This window comes from Elephas maximus, chromosome X (genome assembly GCF_024166365.1).
Source record: "Elephas maximus indicus isolate mEleMax1 chromosome X, mEleMax1 primary haplotype, whole genome shotgun sequence".
NCBI classification, from domain to species: Eukaryota; Metazoa; Chordata; class Mammalia; order Proboscidea; family Elephantidae; genus Elephas; species Elephas maximus.
The window spans coordinates 171,498,860-171,519,643 of NC_064846.1; the positions used below are offsets into that span (position 1 = coordinate 171,498,860).

The 20,784-nt window shown below is 47.8% G+C and overlaps 1 protein-coding gene and 1 long non-coding RNA gene across 19 annotated transcripts in view; one reads left to right on the plus strand and one right to left on the minus strand.

Moving 5' to 3' along the window:
• The window catches only part of SHROOM2 (shroom family member 2), a 294,895-nt gene that overhangs the window by 148,614 nt on the left and 125,497 nt on the right, over positions 1-20,784 (minus strand). For 4 of the 18 annotated variants that reach the window (XM_049872270.1, XM_049872264.1, XM_049872276.1 and 1 more), the window contains 2 exons: positions 5,517-6,173; positions 1,751-2,302 (listed from right to left, as the gene is read on the minus strand). The exons of the other annotated variants lie outside the window; for them this stretch is intronic. In XM_049872270.1, coding sequence (XP_049728227.1) covers positions 1,751-2,302; positions 5,517-6,173 — 1,209 coding nt within the window. The remainder of the gene's footprint in view (positions 1-1,750; positions 2,303-5,516; positions 6,174-20,784) is intronic. 18 annotated transcript variants of the gene reach the window in all.
• Positions 1-20,784, plus strand: part of LOC126069202 (uncharacterized) — a 150,383-nt gene that overhangs the window by 47,434 nt on the left and 82,165 nt on the right. The gene's annotated exons all lie outside the window — the stretch shown is intronic.

Genomic DNA, 20,784 nt, shown 5'->3' on the forward strand with positions numbered 1-20,784 from the left:
TCCCTGGGTGGCAACAACAATCAAGCTCTTGATGACTGGCCAAAAGGTTGGCAGTTCAAACCTATCTAAGGGTTCCTCAGAAGAAAGGCCTGACGATCTGCTTCCAAAAGGTCACAGCCTTAAAACCCCACGGAGCACAGCTCTACTCTAACACACAGGGTCGCCGTGAGTTGGCCCTGACTCGATGGCAGCTAACAACAACATGTTAGATCACTATCAAATTAGCACTAATAACCAAAATGCAGGCTCTTCCAAGATTAGTAAATGGATAAAGTCTAGGGAATGCAGTTTTAAAAAAGGGCAAAGCACTGAACTGAGCAGGTGTGTCTAGAACTCTCCACTGTGGAGGCAAGGGTGCAGGCTATCTTCACCGGGGCTCGAGTCCACGGTGACGGCATGTGTGTAACAATACAAACGGGACCCACATCCCAATTATGGTTCCCTCACGCCTTTCTGCCGGCTGCCACTTGTCCCTGTCGCTTTGGTCTGTTTTGTCCCATTTCCCTTTTTCTGCTGCATCTCTTTGGCTCTCCGACCTGCTGCCAATGGGGTGTAGAGTGACGATGTCCAACAGGAGAGATGGAACCACGTGCACTTTTGGGGTCAAATTGCTCAATGAGAAAGGCATCAAAGTGCTATTTACAAAACTAAGAAAAATTAATTTAGTCACTCGTGTATACATAAAAAAGTCAACAACTCTCTAGCTCGGCTGCTAATCAAAAGGTCAGCAGTTTGAATCCACCAGCCACTCCTTGGAAACCCTATGGGGCAGTTCTACCCTGTCCTATAGGATTACTATGAGTAGGAACTGACTCGACGGCACCTACCAACAACATATTCAACCTGAGCCTTTACTCCTCTGATGATGGGATTTCTCCACCTTGGAGGAGTCCCTGGCTGCCGCAGGTGATTCAGTGCTCAACTATTAGGCAAATGGTTGAAGGTTTGAACCAACCCAGAGGTGCCTCAGAAGGAAGGCCTGGCAATCTGTTTCTGAAAGGTCACAGCCTTGAAAATCCCACGAAACGCGGTTCTACCCTGCACACATGGGGTTGCCATGAGTCAGCAACAACTTGACGCCAACTAACAACAAGTCCACCTCGACACGACTGACATTTGGGACCAGATCATTCTTTGTGGTGGGGGCTGCCCTGTGCATTATAGGATGTTTTACAGCACCCCTGGATTCTGCTCATTAGATGCCAGCAGCATGCCCCCCTCATCCCAAGTTCTGACAGCCAGGTCATCGCCAAACATCCCCAAAAGGCACAGCTCTCCTTGGTGGGGGCACCTGGGCGCCGGGGGGCTCGGGCTTGGCTGCCCGGGGTTCGGGCGGCTCCCCGGACTCGGCGCCCTGCCACGTGTACACGCACAATTGCCCCCAGCTGACAACCCACTGTCTTACAGAAAGGAAACCTGTGAGCATTACTCTAGGTCAAATGCCTCAAGCCAGGAAAGCTGGGGGCTGGGGGGTGGGCTGTAGTGGGTATTTTCATGCCCTTCCCAGGTCCCCAGGTAATTGCATCCAGGGATAACACCAGCCAGGGTGCCTTTAACTTCTCTCTTGAGGCATCACAATCAAGCCAAAAAGGGCTAAGCATCACGGCAGGCCCCCTGAAAATCCATCCACTCCAAAGCAACCCTGGAAGCAGGAGAGCCCTTGCTACTTGCCACCACCCCATTTCTGCCTACGAGACAGCAGGCGGAATCACAAGGGTCAAACGCCCCAACTGGGGACAGCGTTACTCACTTGTCCTCCATTGTCCGCGGGGAGGGGCCTTTGGGGAGCAGCTTTCTCCGCTGCTGGGCCTCCTCCAGGAGTTGCTCGTCCTTGGGGAAAATGCCCCCCATCAGGTCCATGGTGGTCTTCATCTTCACACTGGGGTCCAGGACGTCAGCCAGGGACCGGTCCTTCCCCACGATCTCACGGGCCAGCTCCTCAGACTTAAGGTCCTCTGCTGTCTTCTCTTTGGCCTTCATGTAGCTGAGCCCCCCAGGGGAGGCACAGCTCTCCTTGGTGGGGGGCACCTGGGTGCCAGGGGGCTCGGGCTCGGCCGGCCGGGCTCGGGGCGGCTCCCCAGACTCGGCGCCCTGCCGAGTGTACACGCAGAAGCGGGAATAGGACTGCTCTGACGTGCTCAGCGTCTTGATCTGGTCGCGCTCCAGCCCGCTGGGCAGGGTGGGCGGCTCGGCAGGCTGGGCCAGGCCCTGGCGGCTCTCTTTCTCGGGCTGGCTCTCTGAGTGCACGATCTTGATGGGCACCATCTTCACTGTCGTGTTGTTCTCCATCACCCGCTCAATTCTACAAAGAGCAGAACTGTCAGAAGGCAAAGCGTGCCCTGGCCAGCACTCCGCAGGCTGCTGCCCTCCCTCCCCTCCCAGCAGGGAAAACCTGGCTCAAAGACCCCCAGAGCCGGAGCTGGGGGGGTAGCCACAATCCATCGCATGTGCCCGGACAGGCTTCGCACATTCCCTGCACCCCTAACTCGGTTTCCTGTCATCAGCCGCCCAGGGACCTTCCCACCGGTGCACAGTATTCCCCGCCACCATGGGTTCTGACGATGCCTTGTGGGGTCATGTGGCCAGCGTGTGACAACTGTTTGATTTTCTCAAATCTGCAATTGATGAGCAGTCTTCACAGAATTGTTGTGTCTTATGTCAGTGCCCCTCGGAGCACAGCCGGTGCTGGCCTGCAGATGCTGGGCACATTCTCAGGGCACCGGACACGACCTCTTCTATAAGGACTGGGACTATCTTCACCTGATGCTGAGCTCCACCCGCTCCCCCCGCCCCCGCCAAGCCCGCATCAAAGCTCGCTCACAGGCTCCTGTGCATCCCGCATCTTGCCCTCAACCAGGAGTCCACCTTCCATCCAGCTCCCAGCCCTCGACTCACCTCCCATCCACCACACAACCCTCTACTCACCTCCCATCCACTTCCCAGCCCTCCACTCACCTCGCATCCAATTCCCAGCCCTCCACCCTACCTCCCATGCACCACACAACCCTCCACTCACCTTTCATCCACCTCACAGCCCCCACCCTACCTCCCATCCACCATACAACCCTCCATTCACCGCCCGTCTACCTCCCAGCCCTCCACTCACCTCCCATCCACCACGCAACCCTCCACTCACCTTCCATCCACCTCCCAGCCCTCCACTCACCTCCCATCCACCACGCAACCCTCTATTCACCTTCCATCCACCTCCCAGCCCTCCACTCTACCTCCCAGCCCAACACCCCACCACCCAGCCCTCCACTCTCCTACCATCCACCTTCCAGCCCTCCACTCACCTTCCATCTACCTCCTAGTCCTCTACTCACATACCATCTACCTCCCAACCCTCCATTCACCTTCCATCCACCTCCCAGACCTCCACTCACCTCCCGGCCCTCCACTCACCTCCCATCCACCTCCCGGCCCTCCACTCATCTTCCATTCACCTCCCAAGCTCTCTACTCTGACTCCCAGCCCTCCACCCCACCTTCCAGCCCATCACTCCAACTGCCAACCCTCCAGTGCACGTCCACTTCACCTTCATACAGTCTTTTCATACCAGTGAGATAAGGATCCCAGCAGCAAACAGGGAACACAGTGGCTTTGTGTCATTTCAAGTGGCTCAGGAAGAACATATTTCCTTTTTTTAAAGCCTCTCTGTGAAAGGAGCAGGGGAGACAGGGAGGAGGAAGAGGAGAGGGCAGAGAAAGTGCCTGGTCTACGAAGTGTTCTGTCTGTGACAACTGAGGCCCCAGTGTTTTCAGCCACACATGTCGGGGGCAGGGAGTATGCCAGCGAGTTCCACCAGGACCAGATCATTTTAAAATATTGTTAAAAGTCATATCTAATAAACACAGCAGTCTGCTGCTGCCCAGGCACGTACGCCCAAAGTATACAAAAAAAACAAAAAACCCAACCCCATTGCTGTTGATTTCGACTCATAGCGACCTTACAGGGCAGAGAACTGCCTCATAGGATTTCCAGGAATGGCTGGTAGATCTGAACTGCTGACATTTTGGTTAGCAGCTGTAGCTCTTAACCACTGCACCACCAGGGCTCCTGCATGCATAGGACAGGGGGAAAAAAAGACTAGGCAAAATTTGCAAAACCAAAAATCAGGACTTTTGTCTAAGTCATTGAGCTGAAGCTACTCATACGACATTACACTATGGACCTGATTTCACTCAGCACAAGGAAAGCTATTGTGCCCCCAATTCAGTGTTGCTTTTCTCCTTAAACTGGTGGCTGGGGATGTAGTATGGTTCTCGCCTGTTTCTAACAGTGTGGTCCTCAGGATAAAAGGAAATTATGTTGTCTTTTCTTCCCTTCCTCCTAAAGGAGGCATGGTGGCACAGAGATCAAACACTCGGCTGCAAACCGAAAGGTAGATGGTTCAAACACACCGGTGACGCCACCAGAGAAAGATGTGGCAGTTGGCTTCCGTAAAGATTACCCAAAAAGAAAAAGAAAAAAAACCCGATGTCCTCTATAGGGTAGAGAACTGCCCTATAGAGTTTCCTAGGCCACTCTCCCCCTTTTTCAACAATTCACGGGCACTTGGGAAGTTGGTGTTTTTATATGGAAGAAGCCAAACCACCAGTGTCCTGGTATGCAGACTCAGCCTGTTGACACTGATCAACATCTTCAGGCCAAGGTCAAACCATGCCTGAACTTGTGACAATGGCACCATGGAATGGGACTGGTTTTCTCCCACCAGAAAAAAAGGTGTATGCCAGCTTAGCTTTGTAACTTCAAAAGATCTGAAAAAGAGGCAACGTGGAAACACTGGACGTCATGGCAATCACCACTTTCACCTCAGCGTCTAGTGCTTAGGTTAAGCCTGATTCTGAGTACAAATATGGCAAATGCTTAGCAAAAGCGCCCTCTGGATCTGCAGATGGAGCAGTGGTGGCTCAGTGGTAGGACTCGCATCTTCCAGGTGGGAGGGAGACCCAGGTTCAATTCCTGGCTGATGCACCTCATCCACAGCCACCACCCATCTGTCCGGGGAGGCTTGTGTGTTGCTGTGATGCTGAACAGGTTTCAGCAGAGCTTCCAGACTAAGACTAGGAAGAAAGGCCTGGCGATCTGCTTCTAAAAATCAGCCAGTGAAAACCCTATGGCTCACAACAGTCTGATCCCAAGTGATCATGGGAATGGCATGGGACCAACTCACAGCAGCTAACAACAACAGTCTGCAGAAGCACCTAGAAAGGGACAGCTGGGATGGAGGGGGAGGGGGGACGCTGTCACTGACTTTACATCCCTCCTGTTTCCTGTGAAGGTGGGCTCTCCCCAATTCACTAAAATTTCGATGATGATAGTTATGGTTTTCCCACTGTGGTTATGCACCGGAACTGCCTTTAAAACTAAATGTTTTGAGCGGAAGCGAGGAGTCCACCAAAAATGACCCCAGAACCATCCACTGAAAACATACAGTGGCCTAGGAGCCGCCTCCTGTGCAAGGAGGCTCCATAAATGGAGGAAGGTGTGGGGCTCTGGGTCCAGGACACTACCTTGTTGAGCTCTCATCCTGGATGAGCAGGGGGGGCTTGTCAGTTAGCTTCTGTGGCGCAAACTGCGGGGAAGGGGAGCGGGAGGTCTCCATGGTGGCTCTCTGTGGGTGCCCAGGTTTGGGCGGGTCCTCATTCACATGCTGGTGGTCATGCTCACTGGGGGTGGCCGGCGGGGCGTCATGGGGCCGGGCGACGGCAGGTGGGCTCTGGGAGACAGACAGTCGGCTCACACACACGTCCAGGGGGGCAGCTGGCGGGGCCTCAGTAGGAACAGCTCCCACGGCTGCACTGTCCAGCCCCCTGGCCCTCCGGGGCTCGCGCTTGGGCGGCGGGGGCCTCTGTGGGGCCGGCCGCTTGGTGAGGGGTACAGCGCTCACCACCCAGGCGTCCCCACCTCGCCCAGGCAGGGACGAGGAGGCGCTCGGGGCCGGGGGTCCTGAGCAGAGCAGTGGGAGCAAGTCTGCCGGGCTGTCCTCCTCTGAGTATCGATAATCACGAGGCAGCGTCCCCGCTCGGCACCGGGCTTTCTGGGGCAGCTCCGAGGCTTCTTGTGGGTGGGCGCTGCCCGCAGAGAGTGGAGACTGGCCCTGTGTCCGTGGGTGCGGTGGGTCCCCACCTCCTCCTGGACTATCTCCCCAACGCTGCACACTGGCTGGTCTGCAGGAAAGATGAGAACATTAGCAAACGATTCCAATTCACAGCTCACCCCCACATTCCCAGTCCCAGCAACCAGTTAGGAAACCAGATGCCGTGGGGTCAGCTCCAACTCGTGGCGACCTCACGTGTGCAGAGTACAAATGTGCTCCACAGGGCTTTCAATGGATGATTTTTTTGGAACTACATCACCAGGCATTTCTTCCAGGTACCTCTGGGTGGACTTGAACCTCTAACCTCTTGGTTAGCAGCATCTGTACCACCCAGGGACTCCAGGCTCCAGCAAGGTGACCTGAAAATCCCCTTAAACCACTTTAAGTTATTAAATCCCTGTACATTTTCCCACACCTCTCCCCGCTGCAACTCCCAACACAAGGGAAGGTATCTAAACGCACGTCAGACGACGTTGGGCTACATACTACATAGGAAATCAACTGAATACAAGGCATTAAGATACACACACACCAGATATAGATATACATACGTGTACACACAAACTATTTTTTTTTGCAAAAAAAACAAAAGGTTACACAGCAATTTCAGAAACAAATATGTGAAAGTTGTCACATGTTGCTATATTCAGAGCTGTGGCGGTGCCCTGATCTCTCCCTTTCTCCCCCCGTTACGCATACCACGTACATGTTCATATGCACGTACCTACACCATGTGCCGACAACTCATAGACACGCGTGTTCATTGGCATGTTTACATGTGTCTTAGCTAAAGCTTCTGGGCCAACGATTGCCACACCTGCCATGCAGTCACCTGCAATGCCTTTGCAGACACCCCGCTTCTGCCCACCCAGATAAAATGGGGCTCAGACAGGCTGTTTCCTTCAAGGTGACAGTTGAGTCATCCACTTCTCAGCAAACAGAGGCCCAGGAGGTAGAGACCAAGGGCGGAGAGAAGATGTAAGCTGTTTGCCAGCAGGCCAGGTGACACCCAGCACACAGAAGCCTGGGTCCCGGCTCCTCATGTGGCCAGGGGACACTCTCCTCTCTGTCTTACTAAAGGGGTACCTTCCAGTTCCTGAAGAAGCACACAAAAGAACCCCGGCACTAAGGATTGGCTGAGGCCACTGGGAGGCAATGTGTCTTTCTAGAGTATCGGACAACCGCGCTCTTTATTCTCGGTGTACCCTTGTCTCAGTACCTGCCTCGCTGGCCTCTCACGGGAACATGAGCATGCCACCTGCTAACCGCGACATATGCTCAGCATTCCCACTGCTGTGGCTTTGACTGGACCTGTCTACGACGTCCCTGCCTCCCTGTTCCACGCAGGGATACCTGTTCACAGAGGTTCACTGCAGGGGAGCCTGGAAGGGCAGTGGCTATGTCACTGTTTGGAGCCCCTGAGCAGTGCAAATGGTTAAGTGACTACTAGCCAATAATGTCAATAATGAGTGTACGTGTGGGTACGTGTGCCTGTATGGTATCTGTGTGTAGATGTGTCTGTGCTGTGTGTATGTGTAGATCTGTCTGTGTGGTGTGTGTGCACACTGTGTAGGTGTGTCTGTGTTGTATGCGTGCACACTGTACACGTGGATATTGAGAACGTGTGCACATTGTGTGTGTGTTGTGTACGTGTGTATGCTATATACGTGAGTGTGCTACGTATGTGTGCAGATGTCTCTTGCTGTGTATGTATCGATGTGTCTGTGTGATACGTGTGTGCATGCTGTGCAGGTTGTCTGTGTATATGCTGTATACGTGCGTGTGCTGTGTATGTGTCGATGTGTGTCTGTGTGGTATGTGCATGCTGTCTGGGTGTATGCTGTATACGTGCGTGTGCTGTGTATGTGTGCAGATGTGTCTTGCTGTGTATGTGTCGATGTGTGTCTGTGTGATGTGTGTGCACGCTGTCTGTTGTATATGTGTGCACACTGTGTACGCGGATGCTGAGAATTGTGTGCACACTGTGTGTGTGTGGTGTATGTGTGTATGCTGTATACGTGCATGTGCTGTGTATGTGTGCAGATGTGTCTTGCTGTGCATGTGTCAATGTGTGTCTGAGTGATGTGTGTGTGCATGCTGTGCAGGTTGTCTGTTGTATGTGTGCAGACTGTGTATGTGTGGATGCTGTATACGTGCGTGTGCTGTGTATGTGTGCAGATGTGTCTTGCTGTGGATGTGTAGATGTGTGTCTGTGTTCTGTGTGTGTGCAGGCTGTGTTCTGTATGAGTGCACACTGTGTATGTGGATGTTGTGAATGTGTATGTGTGCAGACGTGTCTCTGTTGTGTGTGTATACTGTATACGTGTGTGTTGTGTATGTGTGTAGAGGAGTGTGTTGTCTGTGTGTATGTTGTGAATATGTGCAGATATGCCAGTGTATCCGTGTATATAACCCTTTTTTGTACTTTTAAGGATAAAGTAAACGGTGACAGCAAACGCAGGGATAGAAAACCGGCAGGCGCGAGGAGTCTGCCGGGGAAAGCATGGGGGCAGCGCGGCTGGGTTTGCCCTGGGTCCTTGCACAAGCTCCCGGGGAGGTCAGTGACATCACACAAAGGGAAATTGGAAAGGCCCCTGCATTCCAGCATTCGGTCATTGATATTCCAGCCGCGGTGGCTGTTCACTGGCAGGTAAACATGCTAACTGCATGTCACCAAGGAGAGAGCTGCCAGACTACTCCACGGGCAGCTCCAGGGTGCAGAGGCACCCTTGGCCACCTGCCCAGGTGGACACTCACGGGCTCTGCTGAAGGGACGGGGAATGGACAGGCCTGAGCCAGGACTGCAGCCAACCAACCTACAGTGGAAAACTGGACTAAAAGCTGCTCAGAGGTTCACAGACACCACGACAGGACAGAAACCACCGGCTGCTGAGTCAGCTCCGACTCATGGCACCCCCATGTGTGTTAGGCTAGACATGTGCTCCATAAGGTTTCAGTGGCTGGTTTTTCAGAAGTAGATAGCCAGGCCTTTCTTTCAAGGCACCTCTGAGTGGACTTGAACCTCCAACCCTTTGCTTAGCAGCGCAGCGTGTGAACCACATGCACCCCCAGGGAGCCCTTCTACTATACAAGGAAAGAATCCCTTCAGCATCATTACTCAAATCGACGTTTCTGACCTTGGTGTGGGGACACTGAGCACCAGTCAGCCCCACCTCTCAACACCCGGTTCCCATGTCTGGGAGGTGGTGGTTTATTTCTGGAGTCCCTCACTGGACTGGGTCTCGGTGTTCTCTTCCCGGCCCCCCAATCTTCTGTACAGCTGGCTCCTTATCATGCAGGTCCAGCCCCACACCCTGCCCTGCCCTCTCTCATCATCCTGCACTCCGCCATCCTACGGATTACAGCATGCTGGCTGACTTTTTTTCTTTTTAAATCACCATATTCCTTCAGATTAAATGGGGGAAAAACAGGGCTGTGATAAATACTATCTTATCGTGGCAGACATCTTCATATGCCTCAATAATAATTTTAAGAGCATCTAGGTTGTGTAATTTTTATTAGCTACGCTTTACTGGAGCCCTGGTGGTTCGGTGGTTAAGTGCTCGGCTGCTAACCAAAAGGTCAGCAGTTTGAATCCACCAGCCACTCCGTGGAAACCCTATGGGGCAGTTCTACTCTGTCACATGGGGTCACTGTAAGTCCAATTGACTTAATGGCACCCAACAACAATATTCAGTATGCGATTTACTTTTTTAAGAAATCGTTTCTCTATTAAAACTGTTCAGTAAAGTACCTGCACTATTGTTCATTCCCACCAAGAGTGTATGAGGGTTCCAGTTGCTCCATACCTTTGCCCACACTTGGTCTTGGTGGTCTTTTCCATTTTTGCTTTGCTAGTTAGTGGACGTGTGCGTAGCAGTATCTCATTGTGGCTGACTGGCATTTCCCCAAGGACCCACGATGTTGGGCATCTTTCAATGAGCTTGTGTGTCAATTGTCTAGCTTTTTCTGCAAAGTACCTGCTAAAACTTTTGTCCATTTTTTATTAGTTGTCTTCTTCTTATTGAGTATTGAGAGTTCTTGATATATTCTGGGTACAAGATTTTTGATACATGTTATCAATAATTTATAAATGACTTCTCCCAACTGTGGCTTGACTTGTTATTTTCTTAACAGTTGCCTTTCAATCCGCAAACTTTCTAATTCTGATGAAATCAAATTTACCTTTTTTTTTTTTTTCTTTACGGCTTTTTGTGTCCTATCTAAATGCTCTTGGCCTAACCCAAGGCCACAACGATTTCTCCTGTGTTTTCTTCTAGAAACTTTACTGTTTGGGCTCTTATACCTATGCCTATAGTCCATTTTTAAATAATTTTTATGTATGTATCACTCTTCTTCTGCATGATGGATTATACATTTTTCTGCGATTCTATGAAGGCACCCAATAAAATGTTCAACTACTCACCTTACTTTATTCATAAAAACGATCATGTTCTACATTCTGTTTTGTTATGAACATGGTTTTTATCTGCAAAATCCAATGCATTGAAAAAATGGATGGAAGATAAAAACCCGTGTTCGTCGAGTAGATTCTGACACATAGCGACCCTCTACGATAGAGTAGAACTGCCCCATATAGGGTTTCCAAAGCTGTGATCTTTACAGAAGCAGACTGCCACAGCTTTCTCCCATGGAACATCTGTTGGGTTTAAACCGCCGACCTTTTAGTTAGCAGCCGAGCGCTTTAGTCACTGTGCCACCAGGTCTCTTTAGTTTGAAGATAGAAAAGGAGAAAAATGTGGACCAGAACTTGAAATTCTTAAAGAATCCAGACTTACCGGACCCACTGAAGCTGGAGGAATCCCTGAGATCACCACCCTGACATACTCTTTAAATCTTGAAGTGAAATTATCCCCTGAACTCACCTTTAAACTAAATAACAGTTTAGCTCACAAAAATAAAGAACGTTGCCCTCGAGGTCTGTGCTCTTTAAAAAAAATTATGTATATGAGACCAAATAGACAACAGGTACTCAAAAGCATAGATGAGAAGGTTGGGGGACAGTGAATCTAATGCAACGAGAGTGAAACAACTAGAACACAAGTAATGACAATGTTGACACAATGAGATGAATGTAATCAATGTCACTGAACACTGTGTGTAGAAACTGCTGAATGGGAGTGTGTTCTGCTATGAATATTTTTACCAAAAACACAACAAAATATTTTTTAAAAATACTTTGAAGTCTTAGCAAAGTCTGAGCTGACCACCACCAGCTGATGACAAGCTGCCTCTGCTCCCAGGCAGGGTAACAGATGGAGCTTAGAAAATGGTTCTCGGTCCAGCTCACTGGGTGAGCAGTGTTTACAGAAGGAGAAAGAAAAGGAGAAGGCACAGTAATTCCCCACCCCTCAATCCAAAGATTTTTCTAGGCATACGCAGAAAGATGGCGGCCAAAGAAAAAGAGCGAAGCTCACACGTGATACATTTCAGCAGCAGAACCAGCCCTAGAGGTGAGGGCAAAGATGGACGAGACCCCAGTTGAAACTCTTGTGAATTACAGCCTGTTTTTGTCTGTAAGGAAGCCCAACTTTACGCAGCAGGTGTTAAGGGATGAGAGTTCTTCAGAACTACAAATCAAATCATGCTCGACGTACAACAGGGAAACACCCCATTTCTACAAATAGGAGGGTTAGTCCACTGACCACGTTCACAAGCTAAGTTTTCTGAAAGCAAAGCCACGTGGCGATAACTTTTCCACCAAGTGCTGAAGCGTTCCGTGTGGTGTTGACCTACCACGGCCGTATCCAGTCCTCCTTCTCCTCCATTCGTTTCGTTTCACACACATGCACACACTATCGTCCCGGGCACAGGGACACAAAGTCAGCATGGCAAGTACAGCTCTGCTTACTCCTCTGGCCCTGAATCTTCCGGCCTGCCCACACACCCACCACCAAATGAAGGTCAGAATGCCTGCTTGGATCTTTTAGGCTCACCCCGTTGGGAGCCCCTAGGTGGTGCCAACGGTTAATGTGCTCAGCTGCTAACCAAAAGGTTGGAGGTTCGAATCCAACCAGCGGCGCCTTGGAAAAGGCCTGGCGACCTACTCCTGAAAAATCAGCCACTGAAACCCTGTGGAGTGCAATTCGACTCTGACACACACGGGGTGGCCATGAGTCAGAGTCAGTGCCACGGTACCTGGTTTTCTCTTCCTCCCCAATCACGCTGCCTCTGGTGTCCACTCCCACACCACACACTTTGACTAAAAGCTGGCCCTGCCTGTGCACACCCATGTTCCCCCATCTCTGCTTTGATGCACACTCTTTGGAATTCCCCCTCCTAAGTCGGTTCTGTTCTTGAAGATCCAAATTAAATGCAACCTTCCTCAGGAAGCATTTTTACACCTGTTGACAAATATAATCCTTTCTTCTCCCACAGATGGGCGGGTTCGAACTACCAACCTTTTAGTTTGGAGCCAGCACTTCACCGTTGCACTACCAGGATTCCTTTCAATGAGGCTTACTTGCCGCTTAAGGGCAATCTGAAGTAACTGAAGTCTTCCATAAAAGGACAACCATAATGAAAATATTAACTTGTTACTGAGAAACCCTTTACTCTTTAGGGTGTGTTTATAACTAGAGTTACATGGCCCCAATTTGTTTTATTGAAATATATTTAAGCCCCGAATAATCAAATGCTTTGCAGTGCTTCCCAAAGGAAAACCAAAACCACAAGCATTGAAATGAACATAAAACGTCATATGCAGAGAAAATAGAAACCAAAAGTGGAAAGGTATGGGCAAGGAAAAGCATGTGAACGTTATGAGCCCAAGAGACAGAAAGGGCCACACGAACCAGAGACTCCATCATCCTGAGACCAGAAGAACTAGATGGTGCCCGGCTACAACCAATGACTGCCCTGACAGGAAACACCACAGAGAACCCCTGAGGGAGCAGGACAGCAGTGGGATGCAGACCCCAAATTCTCATAAGACCAGACTTAATGGTCTGACTGAGACTGGAAGGATCCCGGTGGTCATGGCCCCCAGACCTTCTGTTAGCCCAAGACTTGAACCATTCCCAAAGCCAACTCTTCAGACAGGAATTGGCCTGGACTATGGGTTTTTTTTATGGGACAGAAAATGATACTGGTGAAGAGTGAGCTTCTTGGCTCAAGTAGACACATGAGACTATGTAGGCAGCTCCTGTCTGGAGGTGAGATGAGAGGGCAGAGGAGGTCAGAGGCTGCCTGAATGGACATGAAAAGAGAGAGTGGAGGGACGGAGAGGGCTGTCTTATTAGGGGGAGAGCAATTAGGAGTACATAACAAGGTATATATAAATTTTTGTATGAGAGACTGATTTGATTTGTAAACTTTCACTTAAAGCACAATTAAAAAAAAAAACATGAAGGAGCAGACACTCAGATGAATGAAGTTACTATGATGTGTCTCAAACAGAACTGTGAGTTTCCTGTCAACCAGAGCAAAAACGGAGGTACAATGAGCTGGGGATATCGGGAAGCTGGGCACGTCTTAGTTCTTCAACAGGGATGACTAATTATATTACCAACTTAGCATCTGCAGAGGGCAAGCATGACAGAGTACCAGCACGGCCATCTTACAGATGACGACGCCCAAGCCCCGGAGCTTGCCTGACCTGCCAGATCAAAGCTAGATTTAGACATTCATTTCTCACGCTTGGTATTCTCGCTGCAACCTCCCCACCCCTCCCCGCAAAACAAACAAACAAAAAAAACACAGTTGTCATTGATTCAACTCCTGGTGACCCTAGGAGTGTCAGAGTAGAACTACGCTCCATAGGGTTTTCAGTGGCAGGTTTTGGGGAAGGAGATCGCCAGGGCTTTCTTCCAAGGTGCCTCTGGGTACCCTTGAACATCCAATCTTTCAGTTAGCTGCTGAGTGAGTTAGCTATTTGTGTCACCCAGTGACTCCACAACACTCCACTAGACACTAATCTGAAACCCCCGACTTCTTTTCTTCCTTAACGGTCTTTGCAATACACTAGAGACTATATCTACACCTCACGTGGAATTTGTGGCAACAAAGCCACTGGTCGTTACACTGCGCAGCGCAAGCAGTAACCACGGCATACACAACTGCCAGGAGCCACCGGAACATGAAACTGGCTGTGCTAACCCTCCAGCTGCAGGGGCAACTACAGGACAACAAAGACACCTAGACGTCCAAAAGACATAACCCTAACCACGCATCCACGTTTGAGAAGCACACCACACATACTGGCGGGAAATATTTGCAGCATAAACGACAGTGCTCAAAAAAAAAAAAAAAAAAAAAGGCCCCACCCTCAGCAGGAAAAGGAACTTGAGATCTGAATAGTAACTCCCAAAAGAAAAAATGCAAATGGCCAGCAAATCCACAAGAAAAGTTCAAGTGAAAAATGAAGTCACTTTTTCGCTTATCAAAACACAGAATTTTGGGGGAGGGGGGGTGGAATTTCAAATTCTCATGGAATCTAGACTTTTTGGAACTACTGAGGCCAGATGACCCCTGTCATGAATTGAATTGTGTCCCCCAAAAATATGTGTCAACTTGGCTAGGCCATGATTCCCAGTATTGTGTGGTTGCCTTCCATTTTTGTGATCTGATGTAATTATCCTCCATTTTGTGATGTCTTGTAAATCCTAGCCTCTATGCCTGTGGTTATGGTCCCATTTGGGAGTGAGCTATCCATTATGTTAACGAGGCAGGATTAGGTTATGTTTGTTCAGGATTCGGAGGGAATGCATCACCCTTGCTTGAGTCACACCTTTTATCATACAAGAGATAAAAAGAAAGAGAAGCAAGCAGAGCAGGGAGACATACTACCACCAAGAAAGAGAAGCCAGGAGCAGAGCGTGTCCTTTCAATCTGGGATCCCTGAGCTGAGAACCTCATAGACCCAGGGGAAGATTGATGAGGACCTTTCCTCACAGAGGAGAGAGAAAGAAAGCCTTCTTCTAGAGCCTTCCTCTAGGCACACTGCTTTCCTACTTCTAGCCTCCTAAGCTGTGAGAGAATTTCTGTTTGTCGAAGCCATCCACTTGTGGTATTTGTTATAACAGCACTAGATAACTAAGACAACTCTAATATTATTAAAAAAAATTAACCCTGAGGAAATCTTTAAACCTTGAACTAAAACTATCCCCTAAGTCATCTTTGAAAAGAAAAGATGCACAATTAGAAAACAATGCCTGCATTATCCATGTGATCAAATTGACAACAGAAATTCAAAAGGATGTTCACTGCAGTTTTATTTATAACCGTGAAAGGTTGGGAATTAACCTAAATATCCACAGTATCTCTACATACAGCCGTATCTCTGAATGTCACGTGAGTTTAAAAAAAGGCAGTTTACGTACAATATGTATAGCACAATCTCATCTGTATAAAAATGTGTATTTACCATGAAAAAAGATTTTGAAAAAGATATACTTCAGTGTTGCACAGTGGTATATCTGGGTGGTAATATTAAGGGTGATGTTTAGTTATTTCATTCTGCTTTCCAGAATGTCCATTTTTTTTGTTTGTTTTACTTTTTTTTTTTAAATAATATTTCATTATGTTTTCAGTGAAGGTTTACATAGCACTTTAGGCTCCCATTCAACAATTTCTACACAAGTTGTTTGTAACACCACCTACCTTCTTCACTCTTCACAATGTGTGAACATTCTCAATATTTCTATTCTGGTTGTTCGGTTTCCATTAATCTAGCATCCCTGTCCCTTTACCTTCTCTTCTTTGTTTTAAAGTAATTGTTGCCCATTTGGTCTCATATAGAGGAATTTTTAAAGGTCCACAGTATTCATGGGTAATAGTTTTCATTTTGTGAGCCAATTTGTTATTTAGCTACCAGGTGACCTCAGGGGCTAGCTTCAGTTCAAGTTTTAAAGAGTTTCTCAGAATGGTAGTCTCAGGGTGTGCTCCAGTCTCAACAGGTTCAGTAAGTCTGGATTTTTAAAGAATTTGAAGCAGAACTTCCACATATTTTTAACAGAAACATAATTTAGGAAGCAAATTTAAAAAAAGAAAAATATTATAAAAATTGTATATTACAGCCTGGGAAGTTGTAACACCAGATTAGTATAAATCCTGACTCGAAAACAAAGGTCAAAATTATAAAATATGGATCAATTTATGTGGCTTTTTGGATAGATGTTTGGATATATTTATGTGGCAATTTGGGCAACCTTGTTGTGAAATATATTTAAATATAGTTAGAACTGCATGTCATCACCATAAATTAAGAGAAAATCATTTGATTCAGTCATCCTTCTATCATAATTGCATGTGACTCAAAATTCTGAAAATACCACATCACAGATTATTTATTGCTTATTTATAATTTATTTATTGTTACTTAACTGAACTCAGGGCTTTCAAACTGGTTACAAACAGTCTGGTAATTACCAATGTAAATGAAGGCCGCATACATGTTGACTAGATTCTGACTGAAGTAGGGAACAAACCTAGTGCTGGCGAAAAATATTGAATATACCATGGACGCTAAAAGAATGAACAAACCTGTCCTGGAAGAAGTACAACTAGAATGTTCCTTAGATGCAAGGATGGCGAGACTATATCTCCTGTACTTTGGACATATTATCTGGAGGGACAAGTCCATGGAGAAGAACATCATACTTGGTAAAGCTGAGGGTCAGCAAAAAAAAAAGAGGAAGATCCTCAGTAAGATGAACTGACACAGTGGCTCCAACAGTGGGCTCAAGTAAAACGATTGTGAAGGTGGCGTAGGACTGGGCAGTGTTTCGTTCTGTTGTACGTAGAGTCGCTATGAGTCGGAACAGACTCGACGGCACCTAACAACGACAACAACAGGAAACAAACAGCAGTGCTCTACTCAAAGATGGCGGCCAACCGCACTGCTCTGAATGTGTGCCGCTCTCCACAGGCCTGCCAATAATCCAGTCTCCTGCATGGATCCTCAAAGATTCAGAAGCCTGATGCAAGAGATTAGATTATTGGCTGCACTGTGGAGAGCGACACACATTCAAAGTGGTGAAGCTGGCTGCCATCTTTGAACAGAACACTGCTGTTTCTTTCCTAAACCCAGAACCCAGTGCAGTCGAATCGATTCCGACTCACAGTGACCCTATAGTACAGATTAGAACTGCCCCATAGAGTTTCCAAGGAGTGCCTGGCATATTCGAACTGCCAACCCTTTGGTTAGCAGCCGTAGCACCACTACGCCACCAGGGTTTCCCACTGGGGTCAAAATCCAACAGGCAACAAATTAGGTTGCTAGGCAACACGTATATGCTACCCTTGTTTACATCAGCAATTACTGAACAGTTCCAAACTGGTTCTAAAGCCGTGGCTGAATCACGTTTAGAAATGGATTATTACCCAACAAACTTCAAATATTTATTGTCCATGAAAGCTTCTGCTTTATTATTATATAAAACTACCTATTTTACAGATGAAGGGTGTGTGTGTGTGTGTGTGTATATATATATGTTAACTATCTCCCAGCATTTCTAGTTACTCTACCTTTCATGGCCTTCAAATATGCTTAAGGGCCCACTAGCTAGGTTTTTTTTTTTTTAAACAAAATACGAAAACAAATTTTATGAAAGTTATACCCAAGAGAACCTCATTTGTTAGCAACTGGCTTCACTGGTCTTTGCTCCCGAAGACTTAAGTGGGTTTAACTGTCAAAGACACTGCCCCTGCATCAACAAAGAGCAGTAGGCAGGAAATTCAGCCTGTCAACAAAAGCTAATTATATTTGTAAATGGGTATCCAAAATATTATGTGTGTGTGTGTATGTCTGTCATATGCACGTCTGTGTTTCACCCATATGAATGTTGATGGCAAGCGTACAAAACCACACAGCCTCAAATCAGCCGATGGGAGCTAGACGTAAGATTTTAAGAGGAACTGAAGTTCCTGGCTTTTCTTCTTAAGAATCAGAAATATTACAGATGAAAGGAAATTAAGGTAATTATTACTGCTTTGTTAATAATAACATAGAAGTAATATAAAAATAATGTAATCCACATTCTGACAAATAATGTCATCCACGTCCTTATTTGAGGGAGAAAGCCTAGGCTATTTGAAAGTCGCACAAGGCAGGCTTACGGCACAATGCCCCTGTAGTGGTCAAGGGTATGTGTCGACCTGGCTAGGCCATGATTCTCAGTAGTTTGACAGTTATGTAATGATGTAGTTTGGCAGTTATGTAGTGATGTAGTCATCCTCCATGATGCGATCTGATATGATCAGTCAGTTGTAAGAGGAGTTTCCTCAGGGTGTGGCCTGCATCCAATATACATATGGATTTTCTGGCAAAGTTTGCTCACTTGCTCTGGATCCTGCATCTGGCTCATGAAGAACCTCTGGTTCTTAGGACTCAAGCCAGCAGTCTGCTATCCTGCCTGTCGACCTTGGGATTCATCAGCCTGTGTAGCCCGTGAGCCAGCAGCCTACCATCTAACCTGCCAATCTTGGGTTTGTCAGCCCCTGTGGCTATGTGAGTCAGAAGAAGCCTCCAGCCTGACACCTGACCCACGGGCTTGAACTTGCCAGCCTGTACAACAACGTGAGCCATTTCCTTGAGATAAATCTCTCTCTCTACACATCTGTCTACCTCTCTCTCTCTCTCTCTATACCCTTCACTGGTTTTGCTTCTCTAGAGAACCCAGCCTAAAACAGCCCCCACCCCTCACCCTGGTGAGTGGTTCCTTCTACCGCATCCTACTGGAAACCCAACCCAAATTCCTGCCCCTGTCTTTGTAAAAGCACCGGATAGCAGATGCGAACATTAATAAAGCGAACCTCTTGAACCGGATCTACGTTCAAGCCCTATACCATGCTTAACTTTAGGGCCTTTGGGATCAGGGGTGGTATGGGTGGGCAGACACCCACCAGATTAACAATCAGTAATACTGCAATCGTGTTCCTTACTTGTAAAATGAATACCATGCCCATGTTATGAAGCCCAAGATGTGTATGCAAAAAAGTCTCATGCACTCTAAGGAATTTCAGGAAAAGAGATCTGCAAATTTTTTTAAATAATATTTTATTGTGTTTTTAGTGAAGGTTTCTGCAAATATTTTTTAAAAGTGAGTACTTCAGTAATCCTAGGATTCCTTGAGACATTCCAGGTGGTACAGAACCCCCCCCCCACCCAGGAATGCCTTATCTATCTAGCCTGCTCTAGGCAAGCCAGTAGAGACCACAAGTATCCACACCAGGGAGAGGTGGGCTGATCAGTGGCGTGAACAACACGCTAGCTCTTGGTTGTCCTGCTTCCCCACCCGAACCTTAAGTACTCCTTAGTGCACATAAGAGGAAAAGACAGTGAAGGAAACGCTTCCTAAAAGCCACATAAAGTCAGCTTCCCCAACCTGCAAAATCAAAGGCAGGTTTTGGGGGAGCAGCCAGTCCACCCACAGCAAGCAGCAGCAAGTGTACACGCCAGGGTCATCTGTCACCCCAGTGGGCCCCAGGCGCGTATGCGGCACCCACGGTGAACACCAGCACGGATGGTTTCCTAGGACTTCTTTCAATATTTGATGTGTGTTTTGCTCATGCCTCTATGAATGAGGCTCCCCCTGTAAATTTTTCCTTAAAAAGTGTGTGTGTGCACACACACGCATGCAGGTGAGAGAGAACAGGGAAAAACAAAATGTTTCTTCCACTATGCATGATAAAAGAAAGCACAGACGTGTCCCCCTTTCTCCTACCTCTGGAATACTTTCCTGCAACAAAGTCACCTAAACCGTTGGTAGAATACGCCCTCTGAAGTTCTGTGTTCAAGGCAAAGAGATACGCCTACCACTCAACTAATCTATTCCAAATCCTCGCTTACCTTCCGTGAAATCTTAACATGTTATTTTTCATTCATTCACTTCATAAATCTTAAGACTCTATGGAAGGCAGCAGGCTGTTTAACGAAAATCCTGCAGGTGGATATCTGAGAACGTTTCCCCAGACGGCTTTTCCTTTTTTACCTTGCAACCAGCATGACCGCTGAACATGCATTTCAAAACGCCTCGTACTCCTGTGAGCCACGAAAGGCAGACCCAATTTGTGTGTGTGAGTGTGTGTGTGAATGCATGTGTGTGTGAGTACATGTGGGTATGTGTGTGGCTTAGGATGTGTGACTGCATGCATGAGTGTGTGTACACGCACACATGCAGCAATTTCCCTGTGAAAAAGGCATCCTCCCCACACACAAAAAAGAAGCATCATTTGGTAACCCAAAAAAGACATTTCCGTCATTTAGAAATAGGCCAAAAATAATCATCTGTTCGTTTTATCACAATATACAAGGCAAGGAAAGCCTAAGCAGAAAAACCGTGAAGAAATGGCATGCTTCTAAACTGTCACAACTGCTGACACCAGACAGACAAATCAAATTGGAAGATGCTAAGAACGGCAGAGGTTCCATTTTCTGCATTTAAATCTTCCCGTTGCGATTAGGGGGCTATGCCTGAATTCACCCGGAGCGCATTCTTCATGACTAAACATGCACACCTGATTTCCTCGCCTTTCTCATTCGGATGGAGCTGACTCACCGTTTCCTTTCAATGTCCACATTCAGTGCTTCGCTAGACAAAGTGCCTGCTTCTTACTGCTACTGAGAAGGGAAAGGGGAGGACAAGCAGGCAGGTCTGCACGTGATGCCTCGGTGGTCAGTCTGCAGAGAAGCAGGGTCTGCAGACTCCACGGGGAGCCGC